General features: G+C 37.4%; 1 protein-coding gene across 1 annotated transcript in view; it reads left to right on the forward strand.

The window, feature by feature from the left end:
* DPYD (dihydropyrimidine dehydrogenase) overlaps window positions 1-23,969 on the forward strand; it is a 584,219-nt gene that overhangs the window by 439,380 nt on the left and 120,870 nt on the right. The window contains exons 17-18 of the mRNA XM_034437263.3: window positions 19,377-19,497; window positions 22,518-22,637. Of these exons, the coding sequence (XP_034293154.2) occupies window positions 19,377-19,497; window positions 22,518-22,637 (241 nt within the window). The remainder of the gene's footprint in view (window positions 1-19,376; window positions 19,498-22,517; window positions 22,638-23,969) is intronic.

Below are 23,969 nucleotides of genomic sequence, written 5' to 3' on the forward strand. Positions count from 1 at the left end.
TGACACCCCTGCCCTTCCAAAGGGCAGGTGCTGCAGCAAAGAAGACTTTTCTTCTGGATTCTGATAGTCAAGAATTATTTGGCGGGATCCAAAGTAGGCCCTTTATGCCAGCATGAGTAGGATGGGATTATTTCTAGTGCAGGGGTGGCGAACTATGGCTCAGGAATTCTGGGAGTTGAAGTCCATAAATCATAAAGGAGCCATGGTTCCCCACCTCTGTCCTAGGGGATGAGGCGGTTTATCAGTTAGCCTGGACTTATGCCATTAAGGACTTCAAAGGTCACTTTGTCAAGCATGTGACTTTGTTTATGGGGGAAATTATGTTCTGAACAAACCATAGGGTGGGCTGTCAGTATGAGCCATGAGCAGTGGATCTCATTTCTTCATAACAAAACAAAACAAAAGGGATGACCATAGGGAGCATGTCTTTAATAAAAGGAAGCATTACTTCTCTCGTTAGCTAGTGTGTTTATCCATTTCTGAAGGGGAATCTTGAGATAGTATTGCAGTGAATATACTGTAGTTCCCATCTTGAATTGGGAATGTATCATAGATGTATATAACTGCAGGATATAGAGAAAGAAAACAGAAAAAGAAGCACATCTATTCCCATTGATGAGCTGGAAACAAAACCAAATTCGGTGAATAAATTTTACCATTGCAAATTTAGTAATTGTCAAGTTGTTTAAAACTAAATGTTAGTCCTGTAATACTGTCATGCAAGAAAAGGAGGGAGGGAGGGAGGGAAAGGAAGAAAGGGAGGAGGGAGGGAGGGAGGAAGGAATATTAACATAAAATAGACTCTTTGTGGAGGTAGATGTGAGACTGCACACTAAACTAGGGAAATTATTGTTCTGGCAATAGGAGCACCACTTGTCTGTCTCTTCTGACAGCTGTCAATGGCAGGAGATGTTGGCTGAGCTCTTACTGTCAGGTTTTCTAAGGAAATACATTCTGTAGACCTTAAGTCAAGAGTTCTTTCTTTTTCTATCCAGGGAAATTTTTCCCCTTAATTTGACAGGCTTTAAGCAAATTGTTTGCTTTAATTAAGTTTGCAATGGGACAAGCACATGCACTAAAAAGCCCTGTGCTAGGATTTGAGTCTGCAATAAGATTAGCTGTGAAATTCACAAATGGCATCTCTTTTGCTTTAATGATTGATTGCAATTCTGTAATTAGGTACTGTGAAATTTTGGGTAGGATTAAGACAGATTTAATTTTCTGGAGGTAATTTTGGACATCCCACAGGAGGAGTAGGAAGTGATTATGTTCTCGGTGTATCATCATGAACAAGACAAAGAATAATCTAAGTGGTAAAATTCAAATAGCGGAAAGGCACTTAGAAGGCATTGATCTGCAATAATTGAAAATGAATCCTTTTGCATTTCTGCACTGCTTGCAGGCAACTCATACAGTACAGGTAATCCTCAACTTACGACCACAATTGACCCCAACATTTATGTTGCTAAGTGAGAAATTTGTTAAATGAGTTTTGTCCCATTTTTATTACTTTTCTTGCCACATTTGTTAAATGAATCACTGCAGTTGTTAAATTAGTAACACGGTTGTTAAGTGAATCTGGCTGCCCCATTGATTTTGCTTGTCTGAAGGTCGCAACACATGACCCCATGAGACTGCAACGATCATAAATGTGAATCAGTTGTCCAGCATCTGAATGTAACTCACATGACCATGGGGATGTTGCAACGGTCACAAGTGTGAAAAATGGTCATAAGTCACTTTTTTCAGTGCTGTTATAACTTTGAATGGTCACTAAGTGAACTGTTGTAAGTCGAGTACTACCTGTACCTATATCCCATGTCTGATCTGACATCACAAAAGGGTGCTATATTGAATAGGCACCTTTTGCTTTAAAATATTGACTGTGAATATTCTGCCATTATTATACTAAAAATTGTACTTGGGATATTCATCCATTACTTCATAAAAGTTTGACTATGTTTCTGGTAGGCAATAGGGCATAAGTATAAATTATTACTACAGGTAGTCTTCGACTTACAGCAACTCATTTAGTGACTGTTCAAAGTTAAAATGGGACTGAAAAAGTGGCGTATGACCGTTTTTCACACTTAAGACTATTGTGGCATCCTCATGGTCATATGACCAAAATTCAGACATTTGGGAATTGATTCATATTTGTGACTGTTGCAGTGTCCTGGGATCATGTGATCACTTTTTGTGACCTTCTGACAATCAAAGTCAAAGGGGAAGCCAGATTCAGTTAACAACTGCAGTGATTACATTTAGCAACTGTGGCAAGAAAGGTCGTAAAATGAGGCAAAACTCACTTAACAACTGTCTCACTTAGCAATAGGAATTTCAGACTCAATTGTGCTTATAAGTCAAAAACTACCTGTATTACTACTAATGGCAGCTCTGTGTAGAATTGTTACTTAATTGCTGTTAAGAATATAGACTTTATGGATCAAGGTGTATTTGGTGTTAGTATATATTATTTTATTCCCAGTGCCTTCCTGCAAGCATGACATGAGAGCAAGACTACTTTCTCACTTTTGTTTCTTAGCAATTGGCATTCAGAAACATGCAAGGTCTGATGATAGAAGTTCCATGCTGCGTGGAACCAATACTGATAGCCATTAATAGCTCTATTTCTTCATGAATTTTCAAAGGCTATTCCCTGAGAAAGGTTTATCTGGAAATTAGCATGACAACAATATTTAAAATAAGACTTACATTCCAGCCCACTAAGAATTAAAAATGCTCACAATTATATAGTGAAAAGGAATTCATTTCCAGTTCACAAAGTATACCGATCAAAAGTAATGCAATTCAAAATTAATGGTATTTTATTTTAATAACATAACAAGATCCTATATTCACTCAGACCTTCAAAACTGGGTAGTCTTTTTAAACTTAAGGTGGAATATAAATCCTCCCTGGGGGGTTGTTTTTGTTTATTTATTGTGGTTTATAAACTGCTGTATTTCCAAAGACTGAGCAATATGTATGATTAAAATTATCACAAGAAAATTTATAAACTAAAAAAAAATCCAGCTAACTTTATTCACCGGTATTTCGAGACAGCATGATTTTTACTTACCCCAACTTCCTTCCTGTAATGGTATGTGGAAAAAACCTTGGAAGACAGAGCGAGTGGATGCTGCCAGGAACGCTCGGATAAGAGACTGTATTACCACGGCTGCATGTTGGGCAGGGCAAAAGACTTAGAAGAGTTTCTCCCTAGTTTCTCAGGCTGTAAAGGAGATGGTGGGAGAACTTCAATTTTGGACTTACAAGATTCTGTTAATATAGCTTTTCAATAAAGAAGAATTAGCTCATCTGTTTGTGTTTCCAGTTTGGGTAAGGCTGATATCAGTGTTGCAAGTCTGAAAGTATATATTTTTTCTCTTCAGTACTTCATGACTTATTGACCAGAGCGTAGATAGAAAATTAGGGATTCATTCTGTTCCCCCATCTTCGTATTTTATATGTATGTATGTATGTATGTATGTATGTATGTATGTATGTATGTATGTATTTCCCTTTAGCCAGGTTCTTCCTACGTAAACCAAGATTTTTCTGCAGCCCTAGTTCAGTGAAATCCCAATCTACTAGTTTCTAGGCTTTTTTTCCAAGCAGCCAGCAAGCTCCCTGCTGCCCATTGGGAGACTAAGGAGACTAAGATAGATCTATTTCGGGCTTATAAACCCTCATCAGTTAGCCACACCTTCATCCCATGTATCCTCCCTGTAAAGGTACAGTATTTGTTTTCTTTTCTTTTTGTAGGTCTTTATGTGTATTTCTCTTTAGCCAGATTCTTCCTACGTAAACCAAGATTTTTCTGCAGCCCTAGTTCAGTGAAATCCCAAATTAGTCTCCTTAGTCTTCCAATGGGCAGCAGGGAGCAGGTGTGTCCAACCCACTGCCTCCCTGGTCACATGTAGGCATGGAGAGCTAGTAAAAAGTAGCTTAGCTTTATCTATTCTTATAATGTATATCCTGTACATCCTTTCTATTATAAAAGGTAATGGTTTCCCCTGTCCAGTCATCTCCAATACGGAGTGATACTCATCTCCATTTCTTAGCTGAGGGAGCCAGCCTTGTTCAAAGACATGAAGCACATTGAACACTCATCTTCCCACCAAAATGGTACCTATTTATTTATTCACATTTGCATGCTTTCAAACTGCTAGATAGGCAGAAGCTGGGGCAAATATGGGAGCTCATCCTATTATGTAGCACTCTTTAACTGCTGAGCTATCACACACACACACCATGTTATAAAACCTGCTGCTTAAATATTGATCAGATTGTTCTCAGAAACATTTGGGCACACAGAAACAGTATTCTTCAACTTCCACCATTAAACACATTGTGACTACATTGCACATTTCTAATTAGGCATATACTAGCAACATTTCTCTTCCAGAATCATCAGAAATAGAATATATACCTTGGTTTTTAAAAACAGGTTAACTTTTCCAGAACAGGTGTCATGAATCTCATAAGCTTCTGTTTTCAAAACTGTAAGACAAAAATGCTATTTAAAGTTCTCAATAGACAATTAACCTCCAAAATCCACTGACTAGAAATGTGCTGCTGATATCGTTAAAGAGATCATTTCCAGAATTACATGCTACCTTGCCTTAGCACACATGTCAATTGGCATTTGTTTGAAACTAAGAAAAATGTTTATTTATATGGAATTTAGTGTGTAGGATGGACATGTGCCTTACTTTATAGAGTACAAAGCTCAATTTGAAGAACTGTTAACCAGAGCCCTCTGTTGGAAAATCTGCCTAAATTTAAGGTAGAACAGTGAAAACTTGAATTTTCTGATCAGCAGTTAGCATCTAGACAATAGAATGAACAATTCCTGTTCCCAATTTTCCCCAATACATTGTATTAAGTTTCCATTTGAAGTAACAGTAGCCTTTGGGAACATGCATCTTCATCTATAAATTAATGTGTGAATATTTTGATTAATTATGTATATTTTGAGGAAATTAAATGCTTTAACTCCCATGATATGAGAGCTCAGAGGTGAGAGCCAGTAAAGCCTGAATTTCTAAAGGCTAATAGTTAGTGATAGTCATGTTTGTTAGACTGTCATGGTTGGAGGCTGTTAATCTCAAAAAAAAATGAATGGGAATAAGCTTTCTAATTAACCTTATTTATGTGTCTTTAGTAAATTGTAAAAGTTATAATAGTTACTTATTGAAAACATTTATCTCTTGAACTGAATCTTAAAGTGAATTCAGACAGACATAAGCAAGTAGGATTCAGAAGGGGTTGGCTAGCATTTGATCATTGCTTGATTTTATATCATCTAGACATGAAATATATTGTATGGGCTACATTGGTAATGGCCTTTTTTGATTTAGAAACAAAGATTGATTGATTGACTGATTCAATCCTAAAAAGGCAATTTTGTAAGGTTTTACTTTTTCCTGTTAATAAAAGTCCTACTATCTTATCTATTTATATCATAAAACGATTTAAATAAAATGTAGTCTGGGGGTCAGGTTACATCCATTCTGCAACTGAGCCATGGCTACATTTGTGTGAGTCTGTTACTTGTAATAGAAAATGTCAACTAATTTGTTCTTTTCACCAATATCTTCAGGACAGCTTCTGCTAAGTTTCCTTATGCCCTGAACTTCCATTGATTAGGATACAATAAATCTTTTCACTCCCTCCACATAATAAAATAAATTAAGTTCTTATTATCTATTTTCTCTATGATCCATGGTGTTTGTAAATAATGCAAACAAATGTCCTTGGATAGACAAGCCCTGACTATGCATATTTATGGTAGTGTGGCTGTATTTCAGTCCTACTGTGAATCGCAGTGACCATGGGGACAAATTACTAAACTGGCAGGAGGAGGTATTCGCAACCCCCAAATCATTAGAAGCTGATTGAAACTGTTTTTTTCTCCTCTCATTAACTATGAAATGGTTAAATGGTACATAAGAGTGAGGCATGAGAGAGAAATTTTATATATTTTGCATCAAATTTGGAGATGGCAAGGGCATCATTTAGTTGGGGAGGCATATGAATGCTTGAAAGTATTTTAATTCAATTTTAGAGATTTTTTTCAGTTTAAGTACAATGCCTGCAACAAGGGGAGAAATTATTTTTATTTATTTATAAATTTGTGTTTCTATTTGAGATAAATGCTTTATTTCCTGTAGTCAGTGGTAAACATTTTAACCAGGTTAGCTGGGTTTTTTAAACCTCTTTTTGTAATGCATTTCTTTATTTTGGAAAGTTGAAAGATATCACCCTATAAACGTGTGTCAGTAGAAGCCATAGATGTGAACAATGTGGACCTTTATTTTGACAGTAAGAGACCATTAGATGATACTTGGCCAAGAGCTTTAGCTAGTATTTTGTATGGAGCTTCATTTCACCTATGCCATGAAATCATATTATCTATCTACTGTATTTTAACAATAAACATAATATCTGTGTCTCAGGCGTATCAGTGAGTGAAAAGTCTAAGTGAAGTCTTGCTAAAAAGAAGTGATGGAGAATTAGGTAATTAGTGTGATTGGACTGGATTGTTGAAAAATAAAGTACTTTTAGAACTGGATCAAAAGAAAAAATGACTGGGGAGCTCAAATAATAATAATAAATAGAATACATAAAATGAATAAAAAATAAATAATAATATTCTATTCTAAGAATATCCTATTATATAAATGGTAGCTCAAATGTATTTATCTACTTATTTAACAATATTTTCCCTATCAATTGCAACTCGAGGAGGGGGGAAAAGCACCAAAGCAGAATGAGACAATAACACCCAGCATAAAAAGCAACATTATTATTTATATGCAACTGAACATCCACAATCAGTCTATGCGAGCCAAATAGATATTAGAATAGTGTGGTTTTGTGAAATACGATAAGGAAAGAGATCCAGTAGACTTTCCAGGAGAAATGTGTTCCGAAGAGTATAGTCTGTGGCAAGGATACCTAAGGTTTTTGCCATCAATCTTTTGTGTAATCTTAATATACGCACACCTGCCCTAAAAATCCAAAGACCAAAATGAACACAGATAAACAGTGAAAGCAACATAATGAAGCTTTGGGAAAAGTAGAATTATTGGAAGTAAAGTTTTACTAAAGGTTCACATCTTACTTGGACTCTTGTCTGCACCTTCCAGAGAGTTTGGAAACCCTAAACTATGGCAAAGAAAGCCTTCTGCACTTCTTAAGGGGTGGGATTCTCAGCAGATTGCCTCTAGATCTTTTACAATATATTTTGCTTTGATGTATTGTATTCTGTGCAGTTTTAGAGTGTCAAAATAGGGCATTCATTAATATATGTCATACGGCCATCCAATAAATAATAGGGATGGAGAAAGGAGTAGGGGAAATAAAGAATGAAAAACAGATTCTTGTTGTATGCAGCCTAATCCTATAATCTTTTTATTTCTGCCAGTTGCTGCTGAATTGATTAGGAAAATATAACCATCCAGAAGTGGGAGACATTTTGATATAGGATACTAAAAATAATATAGGTAATAGAAGCCAATTGAACAGATTGTGGTATAATCAATCTGTCCTAGCCCTTCAGGTCATATGCTCATTTCCCTGGATTAAAACTATTAACATTTTTTAAATTATGACCACAATTTTAGTTATTAGTTTAAAAAAGATAAGGAAATCATTTTCAATATAGTAAAGCATATATTATACGCTTATAATTATTATAATATTGTTTGTTTGTTGTATTATCTCAGAAGAAGTTTGTTAACCAGAGTAAGCAAAACCATAAGCAGTGATGGCTTGCATTTATTGATTTTGCAAATGTAAACATCCATCTGTTCTTGCAATTAATAAGTTTGCATATCAATAAAAAAAGATCTCCCTAGAAAACTCATCAACCATTTTTTTATCAATAGCAAAAGCCTAAAGCTCTCTCATAAAATGAAGTTTTTAGTTTATTTTCAGATTTTTCAGATTTAGACTTGTCAGACTTGTCAGTTAAAGGACAAGTTTGTATTATACTAGGCACGCACACATTCTTTCATTTAATTTAAATGTCCTGAGGTATAGTCTTTATGGTCTACATTCCTATCTTCAGTGTTTCTTAATGCTAGCTTTGTATGATAAAAACTTGGCTTTACTCTAGAAATATTTACCAGTTTAGATCAGTGGCGGATTTCAAAATTTTTTACTACCAGTTCTATGGGCATGGCTTGGTGGGCTTGGCATGGTTTGGTGGGCATGGCTTGGTGGGCATGGCAGGGGAAGGATACTGCAAAATCTCCATTCCCACCCCACTCCAGGGGAAGGATACTGTAAAATCTCCATTTCTTCCCCACTCCAGGGGAATGTTACTGCAAAATCCCCATTTCCTCCCGATCAGCTGGGACTTGGGAGGCAGAGAATAGATGGGGACGGGGCCAGTCAGAATTTTTACTACCGGTTCTCCGAACTACTCAAAATTTCCGCTACCGGTTCTCCAGAACTGGTCAGAACCTGCTGAAACCCACCTCTGGTTTAGATCATTCAGTACATTTCCCTTTGATCAGATCCTTTTGAAAACATTTAACCTATGCAAAGCTGTGGATTTTAACCCGATTGATATTGGGTTAAAAGATGCAGATCACTTGGGAAAGATACACATCCACAGCAACTAGTAGGTTAGAGTTAGGAGACTAGCCCAAAGTAACCAAATAGATTTCATAACTGAATGGAGATTCCAGTCCCGATTTACAGCAAATTAGGTGATTATCCGAATTGCAATCATGACTGAAGTAAATCATTTCCCTAAACATAAAGTAATCTAGGTGTTATTTGAAGAATGCTCTATTTTAATATATATGCTGTTGCAGCATGGGGCTTCATCGTACGGAAATAGCATTCATATTGCTATACGCACAAAAACAATTTATTCTTAATTTGATGCAGGATTTTAGAAGTTTCATGCCCTGGTTTAAGAAGTTTCAATCCATGGTTTATAGAGAGTTCAAACAAGCCTAAACCATGTTGTTGCAGATTTGCTAACTACTTACCTATGAATGAAAAGGTAGTAAATCATTTGCTACAGGAAAAGATTAGGAAGGAACATTGGTGAACCATGGTTAACAGGTAGTTTGACTGCAGCTCAACTCTTGGAAATTTCACTGCTTCACCGCAAAAATATCTCTGTGATATGTTCTCTTACACCACTCCCACTGAGTCCTGATTGTTTTTTATATAGGTAAAATGAGTTCTGGGGAGCCTCATCCTAGGCAACCATAACTTGTTTCAATTCTGGCACATCTCAGTGAAATTCTACCCTCCAATTTGCCAGTTGTAGATTAAATATAGCTTTGGAACAACCTTATGGCTCCATGTAGCATTTTAAAATTCTTTATTTAAAGAAAACAGGGCAATCATATTAGGTAGTCAGTGTCTTTCACCAGCAGTTTTTCATTCAGTTGTTGTTTCCTGTGAAGTCTCAGGTAGTATAATCTCTGCTGGGCCCTTTTGACCAGTGCTGCAATGTGAGTGCCCCAGGTCAAGCCCTCTTTTATGATAATACCCAGAAACTTAAAACTGGCCATTTGCTCCACTCGGTCTCCATTGATAAGCAAGGGCTGGATGTCTGATCTATTCCTTCTATAGTCCACTATAAGATCCTTGGTCTTATTTGTGTTAAGGACCAAGTTATTGTCTCCACACAATGAAAACAACCGTTCCACCTCATCTCGATAAGCAGACTCATCCCCCCCAACCCCCTGGAGATCAGTCCCGCTACTGTTGTATCATCTGCAAATTTAGTAATAGTATTACTGGGAAATGTAATTCACACATTTTAAAAATCTTCACATAATGCACACCAGTTTTTCCCAGAGAATGCACATCATCACTATACAATACATTTATGTGTGTCTGTGTTTCTTTGTGTGTTTGTGTGTGTGTGAATCTCCAAAACCTTTCAGCTACATTAGTGGGCAGTGCATTAGAGAAGTAGGATAAATCAGAATTTGATAAGGAATATCAATTTTCATCCGTTTTCTGTCGTCACTGACATTTTTGCAGACTAATGATATTCCGTTGTCTTCGTTATGAGAGCTAATACATGACACTTGCTAAGGAACTGAATAAGAATGAGAAGAATTTGCTATTGATATTTTGGTTGTGAATAGCCTGAGTAGAAGTGGCAGCAATTTCCTTTCTCAGTTTTCTAGGTTATCTTTTTTTCAGTCTTCTAGGTTATTACAGTTTATTATATCTGTGGAGCAATATTTCCCTTCCTGCTATGAGGACACTCTTTTCTTACTTCAGCAGGTTGATAAGCATATAAATATGCATGCCCGATTCCAAATAACCACTTTAGGCAATCCCCAAGGCCTGAACATGTTTCCTTTTCTTATTTATTTTGGATAACTACATTGACATTTTCTGTAAAGTGGATTAAGAGACTGGTGTTAATAATAAAGCATTTTCTAAATTCCCATTCATTACAAAAAATAAAAGCTCCTCTGGAATGCCATCTGTCTATTCATTTGTGTCCATGCCTTGTGTTTTTCACTGGTTTTACCTACTTTGGTGCAAGAATTTGCTACACCTGAAAGCAATGCTACACAGCACATCATTGCTAGGATATCTGTAAATTGGTCAGTCCAGTTTTGATAGAAAATGCTTAGTTTTCTTATCTCCAAGAGAAACTACCTGGGCATTTATCATGGTATGTTTTTATATATGCAAGATGGTACTTATTTGAAGTTCTGAAATGTACTTTCCCACTGGGGCTTCTTGATTCTTTTAAGATGGCATGCTGATGTAGCCACTGTCTTGTCCTTATACTATCCTCCTAATGGTGTGGGAATTTTAATTGTTGCAATCATTCTTACAGAGGAAATTATTTCAAGTGTTTGGCAACTGGTCGTACATAGGCCGTAAAGTACCCTTTCTGAGATCATCCTTCATTTGAACCATCATTAAGCGAACAGCTGCAAGTCAAGGAATAGCTGTACTCAGTTGATTCCTTCTATTTTTATAGTTACTTTATAGTTACTACTTTTATAGTTCCATACAAATATATGGAATCTTCTAAAAAATTCTAACATTATTAACACCTACTTATGATTAATTCAAAAATGCTACTTTTTAGTTACCTTACATTGGTTCAATAATCCTAGGAATTTTTGCTTGATTTCTTCTCCATCTTCCATTTTTCCAATTAATATATTTGTTTGATACAATGAATTGCTGATTCATGATCCCTGGAGAATAAATAATTAGGATCAATGCCAATCTGGATAATCTTTTGAGTCACCTGTTTGAACCGCACACAGTATCTACAAAGGATTCATTTGGGATTTCCTGAAGCAATCCTTCCTTGCTTTTAAAAAAACATATATTTGTAATCAAAACTTAATACTGCTTAATGTTATCAAATGGCAGCAGCCAAGAATTAACAGCCAAAGTCCAAACACCATGTTTACTTATAAAATTTGGAAATAATTATAAATATATTCTTCACCTCTCTAAATATTTCAGTAGCTTATATTTTAGTAAGTACAAAATAGTATTTTCAAAAGCCAAATTATTGCTCTCAAATATGTTATAGGGTATATTTCAAAAAAATCCCCATCTCTCAAAATTTCGTCCCTGTAATGGTACTGATCTGGAAATGGTAGATCATATTTTATTTTATTTTATATTTTATTGTGAATTTTATAAAAGTCTTTGGGAGGAATTTATCTGGCTATTTTAGCTATTTTAAAATCTCATCCAGGAAGAAATTCTGGAGTATGTAAAAAAAAAAAAATTACTTGCAGATGAAAATCCTAAAATAGTGGCAACAGCCAGGTTTTTAACTATTGCTATACAAGCAAGGCTCTCAGTAACAAATCAATAAACTGGGGTTTTATGCATATTCTGTAACATGTGTTAAATATTTTACTTATTAGAATGTTTTATTCGATGTCAGGTTTAAATTATGCTTGTAACTTGCATTTGGGCCTTTGGGCTGTAAATAAAATTGATATTTCATTTGCTTTCATGGCGTACCACTCACCTCTTAAACTTTTCCAGTATGCAGCAATCCATGCTATATTCTTTTTACTGTAGTGCCCTTTTATTTGGCAAACAAGTTAAATCTCCAATTTTATTTTTTCTACCTTTGTAGTACAGTAAAGGGTGTATCAATTTGTGTATTGGAGCCATAATTGTAGAGGTAAATATTTGATCAAAGTATTCCTCATTCTAGGTAGGTATTCCCCACTTGTTGAAGCACACCATAACTGTAGAAAAGGTCATTTAGTCCTATATCAGTTTGATTCTGCTTGTGAATGGAAGATACACAATAATGTATATGAAAAGGGAAGGGGATTAAAATGTCATACTTTCTTCTTATATAGCATATATGAAATGCGTATAGGCTATGCAATATTGTTTAAATGCCTAAGCTAAGCAAATTGTCACATATGACATATGACTTATAGTTAGAGAGGTTTTTCCTTTCTAAAGTGGGCCCTGTCAGGGTATTCATAAGTGAGCAATGAAAATTGCAAGGATGCAGCTGCTTTCAGAATGCCAGTGCAGCTGTAATGAATATTTCACGAAAGCTGCTTGTGCAAGAGAGATCTCCATTTTTATTAGCTGGAAATTTGCAGACCTAGGTTGTTGGAGGTTTATTATTCATGCAAATACACAATATGCCCTGTAGATGCACACAGTATGTGTCTTTGAATGTTTATGATTAATTATTAAAGCATTTAAAAAATTCCAGAATTAAAAAAACACTGAACTTTTGCTAAACAGAAGACTCAGACCAACAGCATGGCATAAAAGATTCTTAAACATGATAGTTAGCCAGTGCTATTTTTGAGTGGGTATCACACATTGCTTTACTCAGAAACTTGATGTTTTCTGCAAATTATTACTGTATGCATACAAAGTTATAATAAATGGATAACATAGATGATAAATTCAGGGTCATTCATACTTCTTTATTTAAAAGAAATGGTACAGTTGCTGTGTCTTTTTTTTTTTTTATGTTTAAAAAGCTTTATTTTTTTTAAATTCTCCTTTTGCTTCTATTTTCCGGTTTGCAACCCCTTTCCTCATTTCACAATAACCGGAAGGATTGTGTCGTTTTTTTTGTTTTGCTGAGCTGAATAACCAACTCTCCTTCCCCTTCCTGCAAGGAAGTCTGTCTTATTTTGTCCTCCTAATCAGCTTGTGAGAAAGAGTACCTAATGAGTTAACCCAAAAGTCTAATTGTAATGGTAGATCAGTAATTTAATCTCTGGTTCTTCAATCCGCTCCCGAATTTAGTGCACTGCCCTGCTTCTTATTGAAATATTAACTAGAAAACAGATACAGAGGAAATGAATTTACTTAGTTGTTTAAGTGAATGTTCAAATTGCTAAGGATTTAAGCAATGATCTTTTCTTTTTGAGGTACTTAATTAGTAACTGTACAGTCATGGAATGTATAAAGAATGGTAAGAAAGAGATAAACTAGCACAAAAGTTTCGAGACAGATCTTTTCTTATCTTCCACCTTGCCTGGGACATTTTCTCATGCTGAATTTGTGATGTTTCTAATCAACCTTGCATGTTCACATAATATCTGTTAGCATTGAATCATTTTTTTTTCCAGAGGAAGTTCAATAAGTATTCTGAAGTTTAAGGGTGAATCAGCTTCCCATTAGTGGGTTATCTACACACACACACACACACACACACACACACACACACACACACACACACAGTAATCCTGCCTCCCAATGTAGAGAACCACAAAGGTAACCTTGGAGAAACTGCAATTGCAGTTAGAAAAACATGATTGAATTCCAGAGCGAGTGGGGAAAGCACTAGAAAGAAGCTCAGACTAACACTACCTTAATTGTTCTTATTGGAATAATAGAATAACAGAGTTATTGGAAGTCTTTAGTCCAACCCTCTGCCCAGTGTTGGAGCACCCACAACTTCTGAAGGCAAATCATTCCACTAATTAATTGTTCTGTCAGGAAATTTCTCCTTAGTTCTTGGTTGGTTCTCTCCTTGATTAGTTTCCATCCATTACTTCCTGTCCTGCCTTCAGGTGCTTTAGAGAATAGGTTAACCCCCTCTTCCTTATGTTGTCAGTGTTCAGGGTTCTGTTACTTCAGTCTATATCAGTAAATGTCAGCCTTCCCAGATAGACCTGACAGGAAACAACAACTAGATGAGCTAGTTCTACTTTATTGTAAGACTACCTTGACAGAATCTTGCAAATTTTGAAAATACAGATCTCCTACTATCTCCTTTTCCAGCCTGATAAGCTAGGGAGGTTCCTTTCTAAGTTTCTTTCTCTGCCCCTTATGCAGCTGCAGGTTCTAACCCCTCCTTATCTCATTCCCTCGGCAGCATCTCTCTCCTCCTCATCTCTCGAAGTCATTCCCACGTATCATGATAAAATAAGTTTTATTTATTCTCGTGGAGTTCGTTTCCTGAGATGACATACTTTGAAAGATTGACCCAGCTCATGGATTTCCCCCTCCCGCTTCCTGCAGAGATCAGGACACTGTAGCTTCAGGCTTCCTTTCCGTTTTATAAAAAATGAGCAGGAGAATGGTGTTTTGGTGATATGTAATCTTGGTGACTTGACAATCCAGAATGTAAATTCTCACATACTTTACACACATATGCTATATTAGTGAAATGCCTTCCTACTTATTAGTGTTCAACTGGAAGATGCACTGATTGCCTCATGTGGCATTTTCTATGTTGTTTGAGATTAGCCATTCTGATGTAATGGTTAAGGCATCAAAACTAGAAACCAGAAAGTCATGAGTTCTAGTATATATATATATATAATTTTTCCATCAAGTCATCTAATACATCTAATAATATTATTTAAGTTATTACATATAATTCTATAATTTATAATTTTGTTTCATTTATCTATTATCTCAGTACAAACTTTCTGAAACTGTAGACATTGACACCAAATATATGTAAATATGTTAAACTAGGTCTATGTAAATAAGGCAAAAAAAAAACCCTAATATAAATTGGAAAATAATCTGCTTCAATTTTATGATTTGAATTTATGTAGAAAATTCATTCCACTCAACCATTCAGACTGGACAATCAGATCCAGTCCACAGTATTTCCACAACCATATTAGAATTACTGGAATACATATTGACATTTTTACTAGTGCAGATGCAGTTTTTGTACTTTTTAAACTTTGTCTTCCTCTAGAAACCAAAATCTCTAGCACTGTTTTTAATTTAGTAGTAAAACTGTAAAGGAACTTGAGACAGTGTTTAATTTGTAAAAAGAGAATTGTCAAGGGATGTGGAACTGGACAATTGCCATCCTCTTCTATAAATTTTTCCTTTTCATAATAGGCCGTGCATGTGTGAGAAAAAAATAAATAATGTGCTGGTAAGGCAGCATGCGGTGGCTCAGTGGCTAAGATGCTGAGCTTGTCGATCGGAAGGTCAGCAATTCAGTGGTTCGAATCCCTAGGGCCGTGTAATGGGGTGAGCTCCTATTACTTGTCCCAGCTTCTGCCAGTTCGAAAGCACGTAAAAAATGCAAGTAGAAAAATAGGGACCACCTTTGGTGGGAAAGTAACAGCGTTCCGTGTGCCTTTGGCGTTTAGTCATGCCGGCCACATGGCCACGGAGATATCTTTGGACAGCGCTGGCTCTTCAGCTTTGAAACGGAGATGAGCACCATCCCCTAGAGTCAGGAACGACTGGCACATACTGTATGTGCGAGGGGAACCTTTACCTTTATCTTTAAGGCAGAACTTAACTCACTGAAAAAAGATAAGTTATTTTATTATATTGTTGACAAAATAATTTTGCACTTGTAGGAGTCAACATGACACCTAGAAAAAATAGATTTCTCTCAAAATTATACTAGTATGTTTGCTGACTAGTGGCCTAGTCTCAGGCCTTGAACCTGTGTTTTGGAGAAGTAGAAGTTTAGCATGTACTTGTTTGCAATTTATTAACATTGTTTGGGACTTCATGGAATTTGGACATCCTAATATAAGCCACCCTTTAGAAGAGAACATACGTATCTCAGGGTTGATTCAACTGTGGAGTTCTCTAAACTCGGAGAACACCAAGGACTATAAACTATCCTTTCCCCAGGTAGCTTAAATCTACCAAATCCTTGTCTATATTTCCTGTTGTTTTCTTGCCCTTGCTTTATATTTTAGTTTGGTTAGAACACATTTCTATTTTATTTTGGGATTTCTGAGAACTTTTTTTACATATAAATATCAAATAATAAAATAGATATTGAAAATTTTAATATAGTTTATCAGTGGTTGTCAGACGACTTGACAGCCTCATTACCAAATTATAAAATAAAATAAAATGTATGTAATTAAGGAGAATTACTACTCCAGAGCCATTATCAACTGAAAGACAGCTGATTATCCTCTGAAGGCTGTCCCAGAAAGGTAAGGCTTCAAGATTTCTATTTCTGTCTTTAAAGAGTATAAGTTGATCTCTTTTTTTCCCATTTAGCTTTTTGTCATCCTGAACTTTTCATCCACGGAGATGAGTATTCAGAAAAGCTTTGACCCTGTCAAAATAATTGCTGGGAGGTTATTTTGTGGACAGGTGGGTGGAAGAGTAGTTAAATATCACCCTGCCAGCTAATTTAGGAAAAGGTTAATGTATATATCTCCGAACTTCCGATTTATATCAGGGCAGGAGGTTTTTTTTTTTTTTAATCTTCCATAAAATGACTCATGAATCAATTTTTTGGGATTTTTTTTTAATCACACAATTGACACTCTTATGCTGGACTGGTCTGTAATACACAAAGCTATTTAAAGGATTGAAGGCCTCTCAAGCAAGATGCCCTTCAGGGATCGTGTCTATTTTGGGGGAATCCCCATCATTCTGAGCTTAATTTCACAAATTATAGCACTGGGGAAAATTTAAGATGGCAATTGTTAAGTCCTCGCCGGTACGACCGTCCTCGAGCCGGCTGTGTCGTCAGCGGAAAGGTGCCGTAAGGTCCGCAAAAGAGGCAGTACGCCGTTTAGGGCCCGCAAATTGGCACCAGAAAGTATACCAATACTTGTTGGCGCAGCACACGACTCCTACTGCCACTACCAATCACAGTCCTGCCGAGCTTCTGATGGGACAGCAACTCCGGATCACTCTGGATCGCCTGCATCCTAGCTATACCCATGAGGCAAACCCAGGGGGCAGCGGTCAAGCTCGCTCATTCGCTGTGGGCAACCTGGACTTCGCTCTGAATTTCGACCCCACAGTCAGGTGGTTTCCTGGGCAAATTTTACAACTAACCGGACCCTATTCTTATAGAGTCCAGCTCGCCGATGGCCGAGTGTGGCGGCGACACATTAACCAACTAAGACGCCGCTGGGCCGATGTTTCCGACCCTCCACTGTTGCAAGACTCCCCGTGTTCACCGACACCAACAGCGGCTCCAGGAGCGCAAACCAACAGTTCCCGACCGATTCGTTCTCGTCGGAAAGGTTACCGGAGTCCCCTGAGCTTGCCGCTGGGACTGGCGTTCCACCTTCAGTTGTCATAGAGCCCGCCGAGACTCCAAAGAGCGAAGTTCTGCCTCCGGCCCCGCCCATTCCCAAATTAAGGCAGTCTGGGCGGCTCCAGCATCATCCAGCCTACTTAGCAGACTACGCATGCTTGATCCGGGTGGAAAGGGGTGTTAAGTCCTCGCCAGTACGACCGTCCTCGAGCTGGCTGTGTTGTCAGCGGGCTTGGATTGGTGGAGATGCGCAGCAACTAAAGTAGCGGGAACTGCCTGGTCCCAGATTAGTTATCGCTGTCTGACAGCTCGCTATTTAAGCAGCTGTCAGGCTGTGCGTTGCATTCTGTTTTGCTTGATTTCTTGTTGTGCACGTTCTGCACTTGTTCCAATAAAGTTAATGTGTTAAGCAGCCTGGCCTCAGCGTCGTCCCTATAAACGTAACAGCAATTGATAGCTAATCACAATTGATGTGAAGGCCCTAGCTGTGATCAAAGATCAAGGTACTGATGCCAAGCCAATAACAAAGTATTCTGCTACAAAAAATATCTGCATTAAAGTATACAATAGCATTCCCTAATTGGTTTAATTAATAAAGTACATGGAACAAGAAAAAAAAAAAACAAGTAAGAATATGAATTTAATATTACTCAAAATTAGCCTACAACCTTAGTTATATCCTGGAGCTGCCCAAATATTAATCAAGTCCAAATTGCTCAGCAGCCGAACCAAACAAAGCTGTGATGGGATTCAAATTTTTTTACTACTGGTTATGTGGCCGTGGCTTGGTGGGCGTGGCAGGGAAAGGATACTGTAAAATCTCCATTCCCTCCCCACTCTAGGGGAAGGTTACTGCAAAATCCCCATTTCCTCCTGATCAGCTGGGACTCGGGAGGCAGAGAATAGATGGGGGCGGGGCCAGTCAGAAGTGGTATTTACCGGTTCTCTGAACTACTCAAAATTTCTGCTACCGGCTGGTCAGTAGAACTGGTCAGAACCTGCTGAATACCACCTCTGAAACAAAGCAATCTTCTACACCTTCAGAAAATATATATGTAATTCATTGTAATCCTTTATGTAAATCAGCAATAGGTTAAATAAAAACAATTGAATGCAGTTATGTTAATCAAGTTTTTATTACAGCATTTTGATAAAATAAAATCTATTTCCAAGATCAGATCCAAGTGCCAAGTGTTTCAATGCAGTCGTGATTAGCATGCTATCTATTGGACTGTGCCTACTGAATTTTGGCAATTTTCAACAGATCATGGCATTGGAGTTGCTCCAAATGTGTTCAGCATAGTTATTTTAGATTGCAGAAATGGCTACTCATAAGAATGGATTCTTCCCTCCACATTCTTTGTCTCTTAGGGGATGTTTATTTCATTTCTGCTCCCTTCTTCCTCCCTTCCCCCACGCTTAGAAAATAGGATAAGAAGAGGCTGACAGGTGATGTATGTATTTGTAAATGGCAATCCATTTCAATTTCAAAGCATATATGGTCAACTGTTCTCCCATTGGGTAGAGGGAGGGATTAGCAATATCTAAAATATCTTTCTCTAAGAAAAGTCTAGTCTCTTACAATGGCTTTCTTCTGCTGATTCACATTGTTTTAAAATTCCAAACTGGAGACTGTTTAATTCCACAACACACACACACACACACACACACACACACACACACACACACACATTTTGCAGTTTTATTATGCTTCACATATCTAATATATTTTAGTATAGTTTTTTTTCATACTACTTAGAATGTTGACATAGCTTAAATTAATGAGGCAAAGCAGAGTATTGAAATATAATTACGCATTGAAAAACTAGAGGAAAGCAGATTGTTGGAAAGTTTTGATCACATTACTTTTAATTATGCACTGTATTGATCTGACCTATTTGAACAGGATCCAGAGCTGGTGCGCAACATCTGTCGTTGGGTGAGACAAGCTGTTCAGATTCCTTTCTTTGCCAAGCTGACGCCAAATGTCACAAACATTGTGAACATTGCAAGGGCTGCCCAAGAAGGTAACAAATTCAGACATATCCGCATTTCACTCTTTCTTAAAATTTTCAACTTGATAGATTCCAAAGTAAAATGCTATTTTGAGAAGTAGCGAACATAAGAAAACATACCATTTCTCCCCTCCCTCTCCCCTCCCCTGGCATTTCCTAAGCATAAAAATTAATGTGGAAAACATGGGTGAAACTACAAGCTGAATCATACATTACCTTACTCCTTCATCTACTAATTATGCTTTTTCTTCCTTTCAGTGTTAAAAAATGAGTTTGGAAGTTTTTGATGGGGTTCTCCAGAAGTCCCCAATGAGCTCAATTTGTGTACAGATCCAGTGTCTCAGTAGGGTCACTTCCTTTATATTTGCCCTGGTCAATCACTGTTACTCCTTAGCGTAGCAATAGCATTTTAGGCTTATATACCATCCCATAGGTCTTTACAGCACTCTCTGGGCAGTTTACAACCTAAGCATTATTTGCATATTGCCCCCAATAATTTTACTGATCTCAGAAGGATGGAAAACTGAACTCTGGGCTGTGGTGTAGGGAGAGTTGGCCTGCAATATTGCATTCTAGCCACTGAACCTCCAGAGCTCCTTATTTGCCCCAAAGTGTATATTGGCAAGCAAATAAATAGCTTGGTCTTCCTTGCTCCTTTCAAGCTTGCCATTTTCTCTTTTGTAGGCTCACTATGTGGGCAGATAATCCAAATGTATTCAGGGACTCATGATAGGATCTGTAAGGTGAGATATGGGTCTTGGCAAGTATCCAGTTTCTCTAATTTTTAATACCACTTGCCCTTTTTATCATTGCAGCTGCTCTTATTTATAATGCTGGTATTTTACATCAATATGCTTTAATTTAATTTATTAGTTGCTACAGCTGCCTATTGCAAGAGACTCTGGGTAGAGTAGTGCCCTCAAAGCAGTAAAAATTATTAAAACAATTAAAACCTTCGTAAACAGGCAACTTGGAGTAAAACAGTTAGAACAATAAACCATACAATAGAACAACAGGGGCTCCACCTATACATAACAACCACAATTAACCCCAGACCTGGAAACAGAAATAGGTTTTAAAGGCTTTGCAGGATCCCAGGAGAATCTGTGCCATCTGAATCTTTGGGGAGATGCTGTTCCAGAGGACAAGGGGCCATGATAGAGAAAGCACAATTTTCAGTCCCACAAGATGGCAACATTGAATTGTTTTTCGAACTGTTCCATGGAACTCTAGGGCTTCATAAGAACTTGATGGAACTAAAGGATATGTGAGATTAAGATTTATAATGGTTTGTCACACAGCCAGATGTTCAGTTTAAATTTGGCATTTTTGTCCACCTATCACGGCCTTCTCAAGGACCTAGGATAGGCATATAGAGATGTTTGGTGGTGTTACAAATATCATTGCAGGATGTAAGCTGTTCCAAGCAAAGCTGCCTTTTGCAATTGACTGGTGATGATTCTATCAATGCCGATGGTGTTTAAGTGATGCTCCAGTTGTTTTGGGATCGCTCCCAAGGTTCTTACTATAGGTTCTTTACTTTGTTTTGTCACAGTCGTTCTATTTCTATTTGCAGGTTTTTGTATTTTGTTACCTTCTCCAATTCTTCCTCTTGGAAGAAAAGCTGAAAAACCTTCTGTAAATGTGGAACATGGTCAATACACTTCCCTATTTCTTATCTTCATGAAAATACCAAATATATGATTGGCCCTTTTGTACATGCAGTCAGTTTTCACTATTTTAGATATATGTCTCCTCAAAATCTATGATTTCAGATTCCATATATTGCTTTGTACCTATGTAGACCTAAGAAAAACTATCATATATGAATCACCAACTTAAAAAGCTGCCTAAAAATTGGATAACCCTGACAGTTTCATCTGTGTCCACCAATATTTATTTCAGAAGTGAATCTTGTTAAAATTCTCTATTCCATTGGATTATCACAATCAACCTACTCTGAGGATCTCTTTCTGTTTCATTGAATTGTTATCTGTCTCACCCTGACCCTGATTAGAGAAGAGACAACATAAAGGCTTTAAGTGGGAGATGTTGATACAAAACTGAAAACAGAGCATAGCAAAGGCACAGTGAGAAGGGGGTAGACTTGAAAACAGATGCCATTACATTTAGTTGGGAGGAGGAAAAGTTTACAAGGAAGTTGATAGGAAGGAGGAGAGAAGAGGAACAGAAGAAAAACAAAGTAAGGGATAAGAGACCCAGCTCCCTGTGGACTGTCAGGAAAGGAAACTGGGAATATGAGAATATACTCTATGAAGCAAGATCAATTAGGAGAAATATGGTCTATGACATAAGGGTAGAGTGGATAAGAATAGGACCTCCTCGCACTGTTTGTTTGTTGGTTTAATTTATACTACACATTACACCAATACTATTAGATTTAACTGCTTGCAAGGGATTAAAAAATGCTTGGGCTCTGAGAACATTGGAGAAAATTTTCACTGTCTCTTCAGTGAAGAGACAGTTCTTCACTGTCCCAATTAGGGCCTGGTATTCACACATCTGTAGAAAAGAGAATCTATAGCGAGTTGATTGAAAATAGAGATGACACCTTTAGCCTTTTTAAAAATTAACAACCATTAATCTAAATTACTGATCTTAACAGCCAACAATAATATTTTGTCTGTGATCTTTCTTAGAAGCTGCAGGTAAAGTTTCCTTGCTTAATCATTAGGGTCATTTGTAGGGGGGAAAGAAGTGGTGCATCAATCTGTCTGTCTTCACCTTGTCAACTATAAAAATTCTCCAGGCCACTTCATTCATTACATATAAGAACATGTGACTATTAGCACTTACAGCTAATCCTGGCCCTGTGAAAAATGTACATCAGGATTTACACTGAAGGTTTCAAATTCTCTGTGAATGTTGGAAATCATATTAACACCATGATGATGATACTTTTTTTTTTAATAGCTAGAAAACTTCGTCATCTAATTAGTACTATCGTGTAACCATTTCTGTAACTTGCTGTGTTCACATGCTTATTAAAACTATCACTAAATTTGTTGTAGGTGATGCAGATGGTGTTACAGCCACCAATACTGTGTCAGGGTTGATGGGACTGAAGGCAGATGGCATGCCTTGGCCTTCTGTAGGGCACAGCAAAAAGGTCACCTACGGCGGAGTATCAGGTAGGTATTGGTCCTTCTTGTTAAAAGTCCCTTCTTTGAGGAACCAGCAAGAGATACATTAATAGGACTGCATTATTGTGCCTGTTGTATTTGTAGGTTTGTTGCGGGTCAGTGTTTGCTAATAATCATGACAGATGGAACAGATTGACTGTGAGCTCTCATGGGCTGCCCTTTCCTGAATGGTGAAACCCTGCAACCCAATTTTACTGATAGGGTCAATCCTGATTAATGGAGGAAGTCGCTTTTTTCTTATGACCCACATTTTTCCTGGGATTTTTCATTCTGTCATAGTTGTCAGGGCGCATGTTAGACAGGGGCTAATCAAAGGGCACTGGGAGAAGACAAACATAAACATTCCCACATGGGTAGTTTGGTGGGATTTTTAATAGGGTGCAGTCCCTACTGTAATCTGCCTTCTTAACACATTTTCATAAACACACATCCTCAGCTACATCCCCCAAACTTCACTGATCTGATTTTCCCCCATTTTTAGCCCTTTGTGATACATACACCAAACTGATCCATAGAGTGGATTCCAGCATAGAGTGTTATTTTAAGTCCTCTGGTGTGGGGGGGAGGGGGCAGTTGGTAGACAATAACACAGAGTTTATTTTCACTGATGGATTAATCTGTTTGACCCCATGGCCTCAGCTGCTGTGACACCATGAACCTGGGCCTGCAGAGACAATGCCCGGAGCTTCTGGACTGTAGTGGTATGGAGATTAGTCTCCTTGGAGATATAAACAGTGGTAAATATTCATAGCATAATGGTATCCCGCTGTTTGAGCAAAATGCAACTGAATCAGGCCAAATATACGTAGTGGAAGCCAGACAGACAAAAGAAAACAGCCTCCTTTCAAGCAGTTCTATTATTCAGATAAACACTTTCTATTTTAAAAGGAGCATTTAAAATAAATACTTAAAGTACATAAAGGCAGACATTGGGTTACTTAAACCAGTTCCTCTCCCACCCCTGTGGGGTGTTAGGTATGATGGGGGAGGCTGGCAGAGATGCAGAAAGACTGACAGGGAAGGCAGAGAGAATGCACTTGCATACTCTGGGGGTTTAAGTACTTCCTGCGTTTTATTATCCCATTTCAATTTTTTTCTAGGCTGCCATGTTGACAGCAAAAGAATAAAAGAGGTCACCAAGGGTGCTGAGCATTAAAAATTAATAAAAGAACTATTGCAGTAGTATTTTATAGAAGTAACGTGATTTAGTGCTGTGTGGTTTTTCTCCACTTTCATTCATTTCAAACTGCCATTTCTGAATATTCCTTTATCGCTTGGCCGTCCAATAAAACTATAAAATTGCTGCATTATGAAAAGCAT

The sequence above is a fragment of the Pantherophis guttatus genome, chromosome 3 (assembly GCF_059756535.1).
Source record: "Pantherophis guttatus breed Tessera chromosome 3, ASM5975653v1, whole genome shotgun sequence".
NCBI classification, from domain to species: Eukaryota; Metazoa; Chordata; class Lepidosauria; order Squamata; family Colubridae; genus Pantherophis; species Pantherophis guttatus.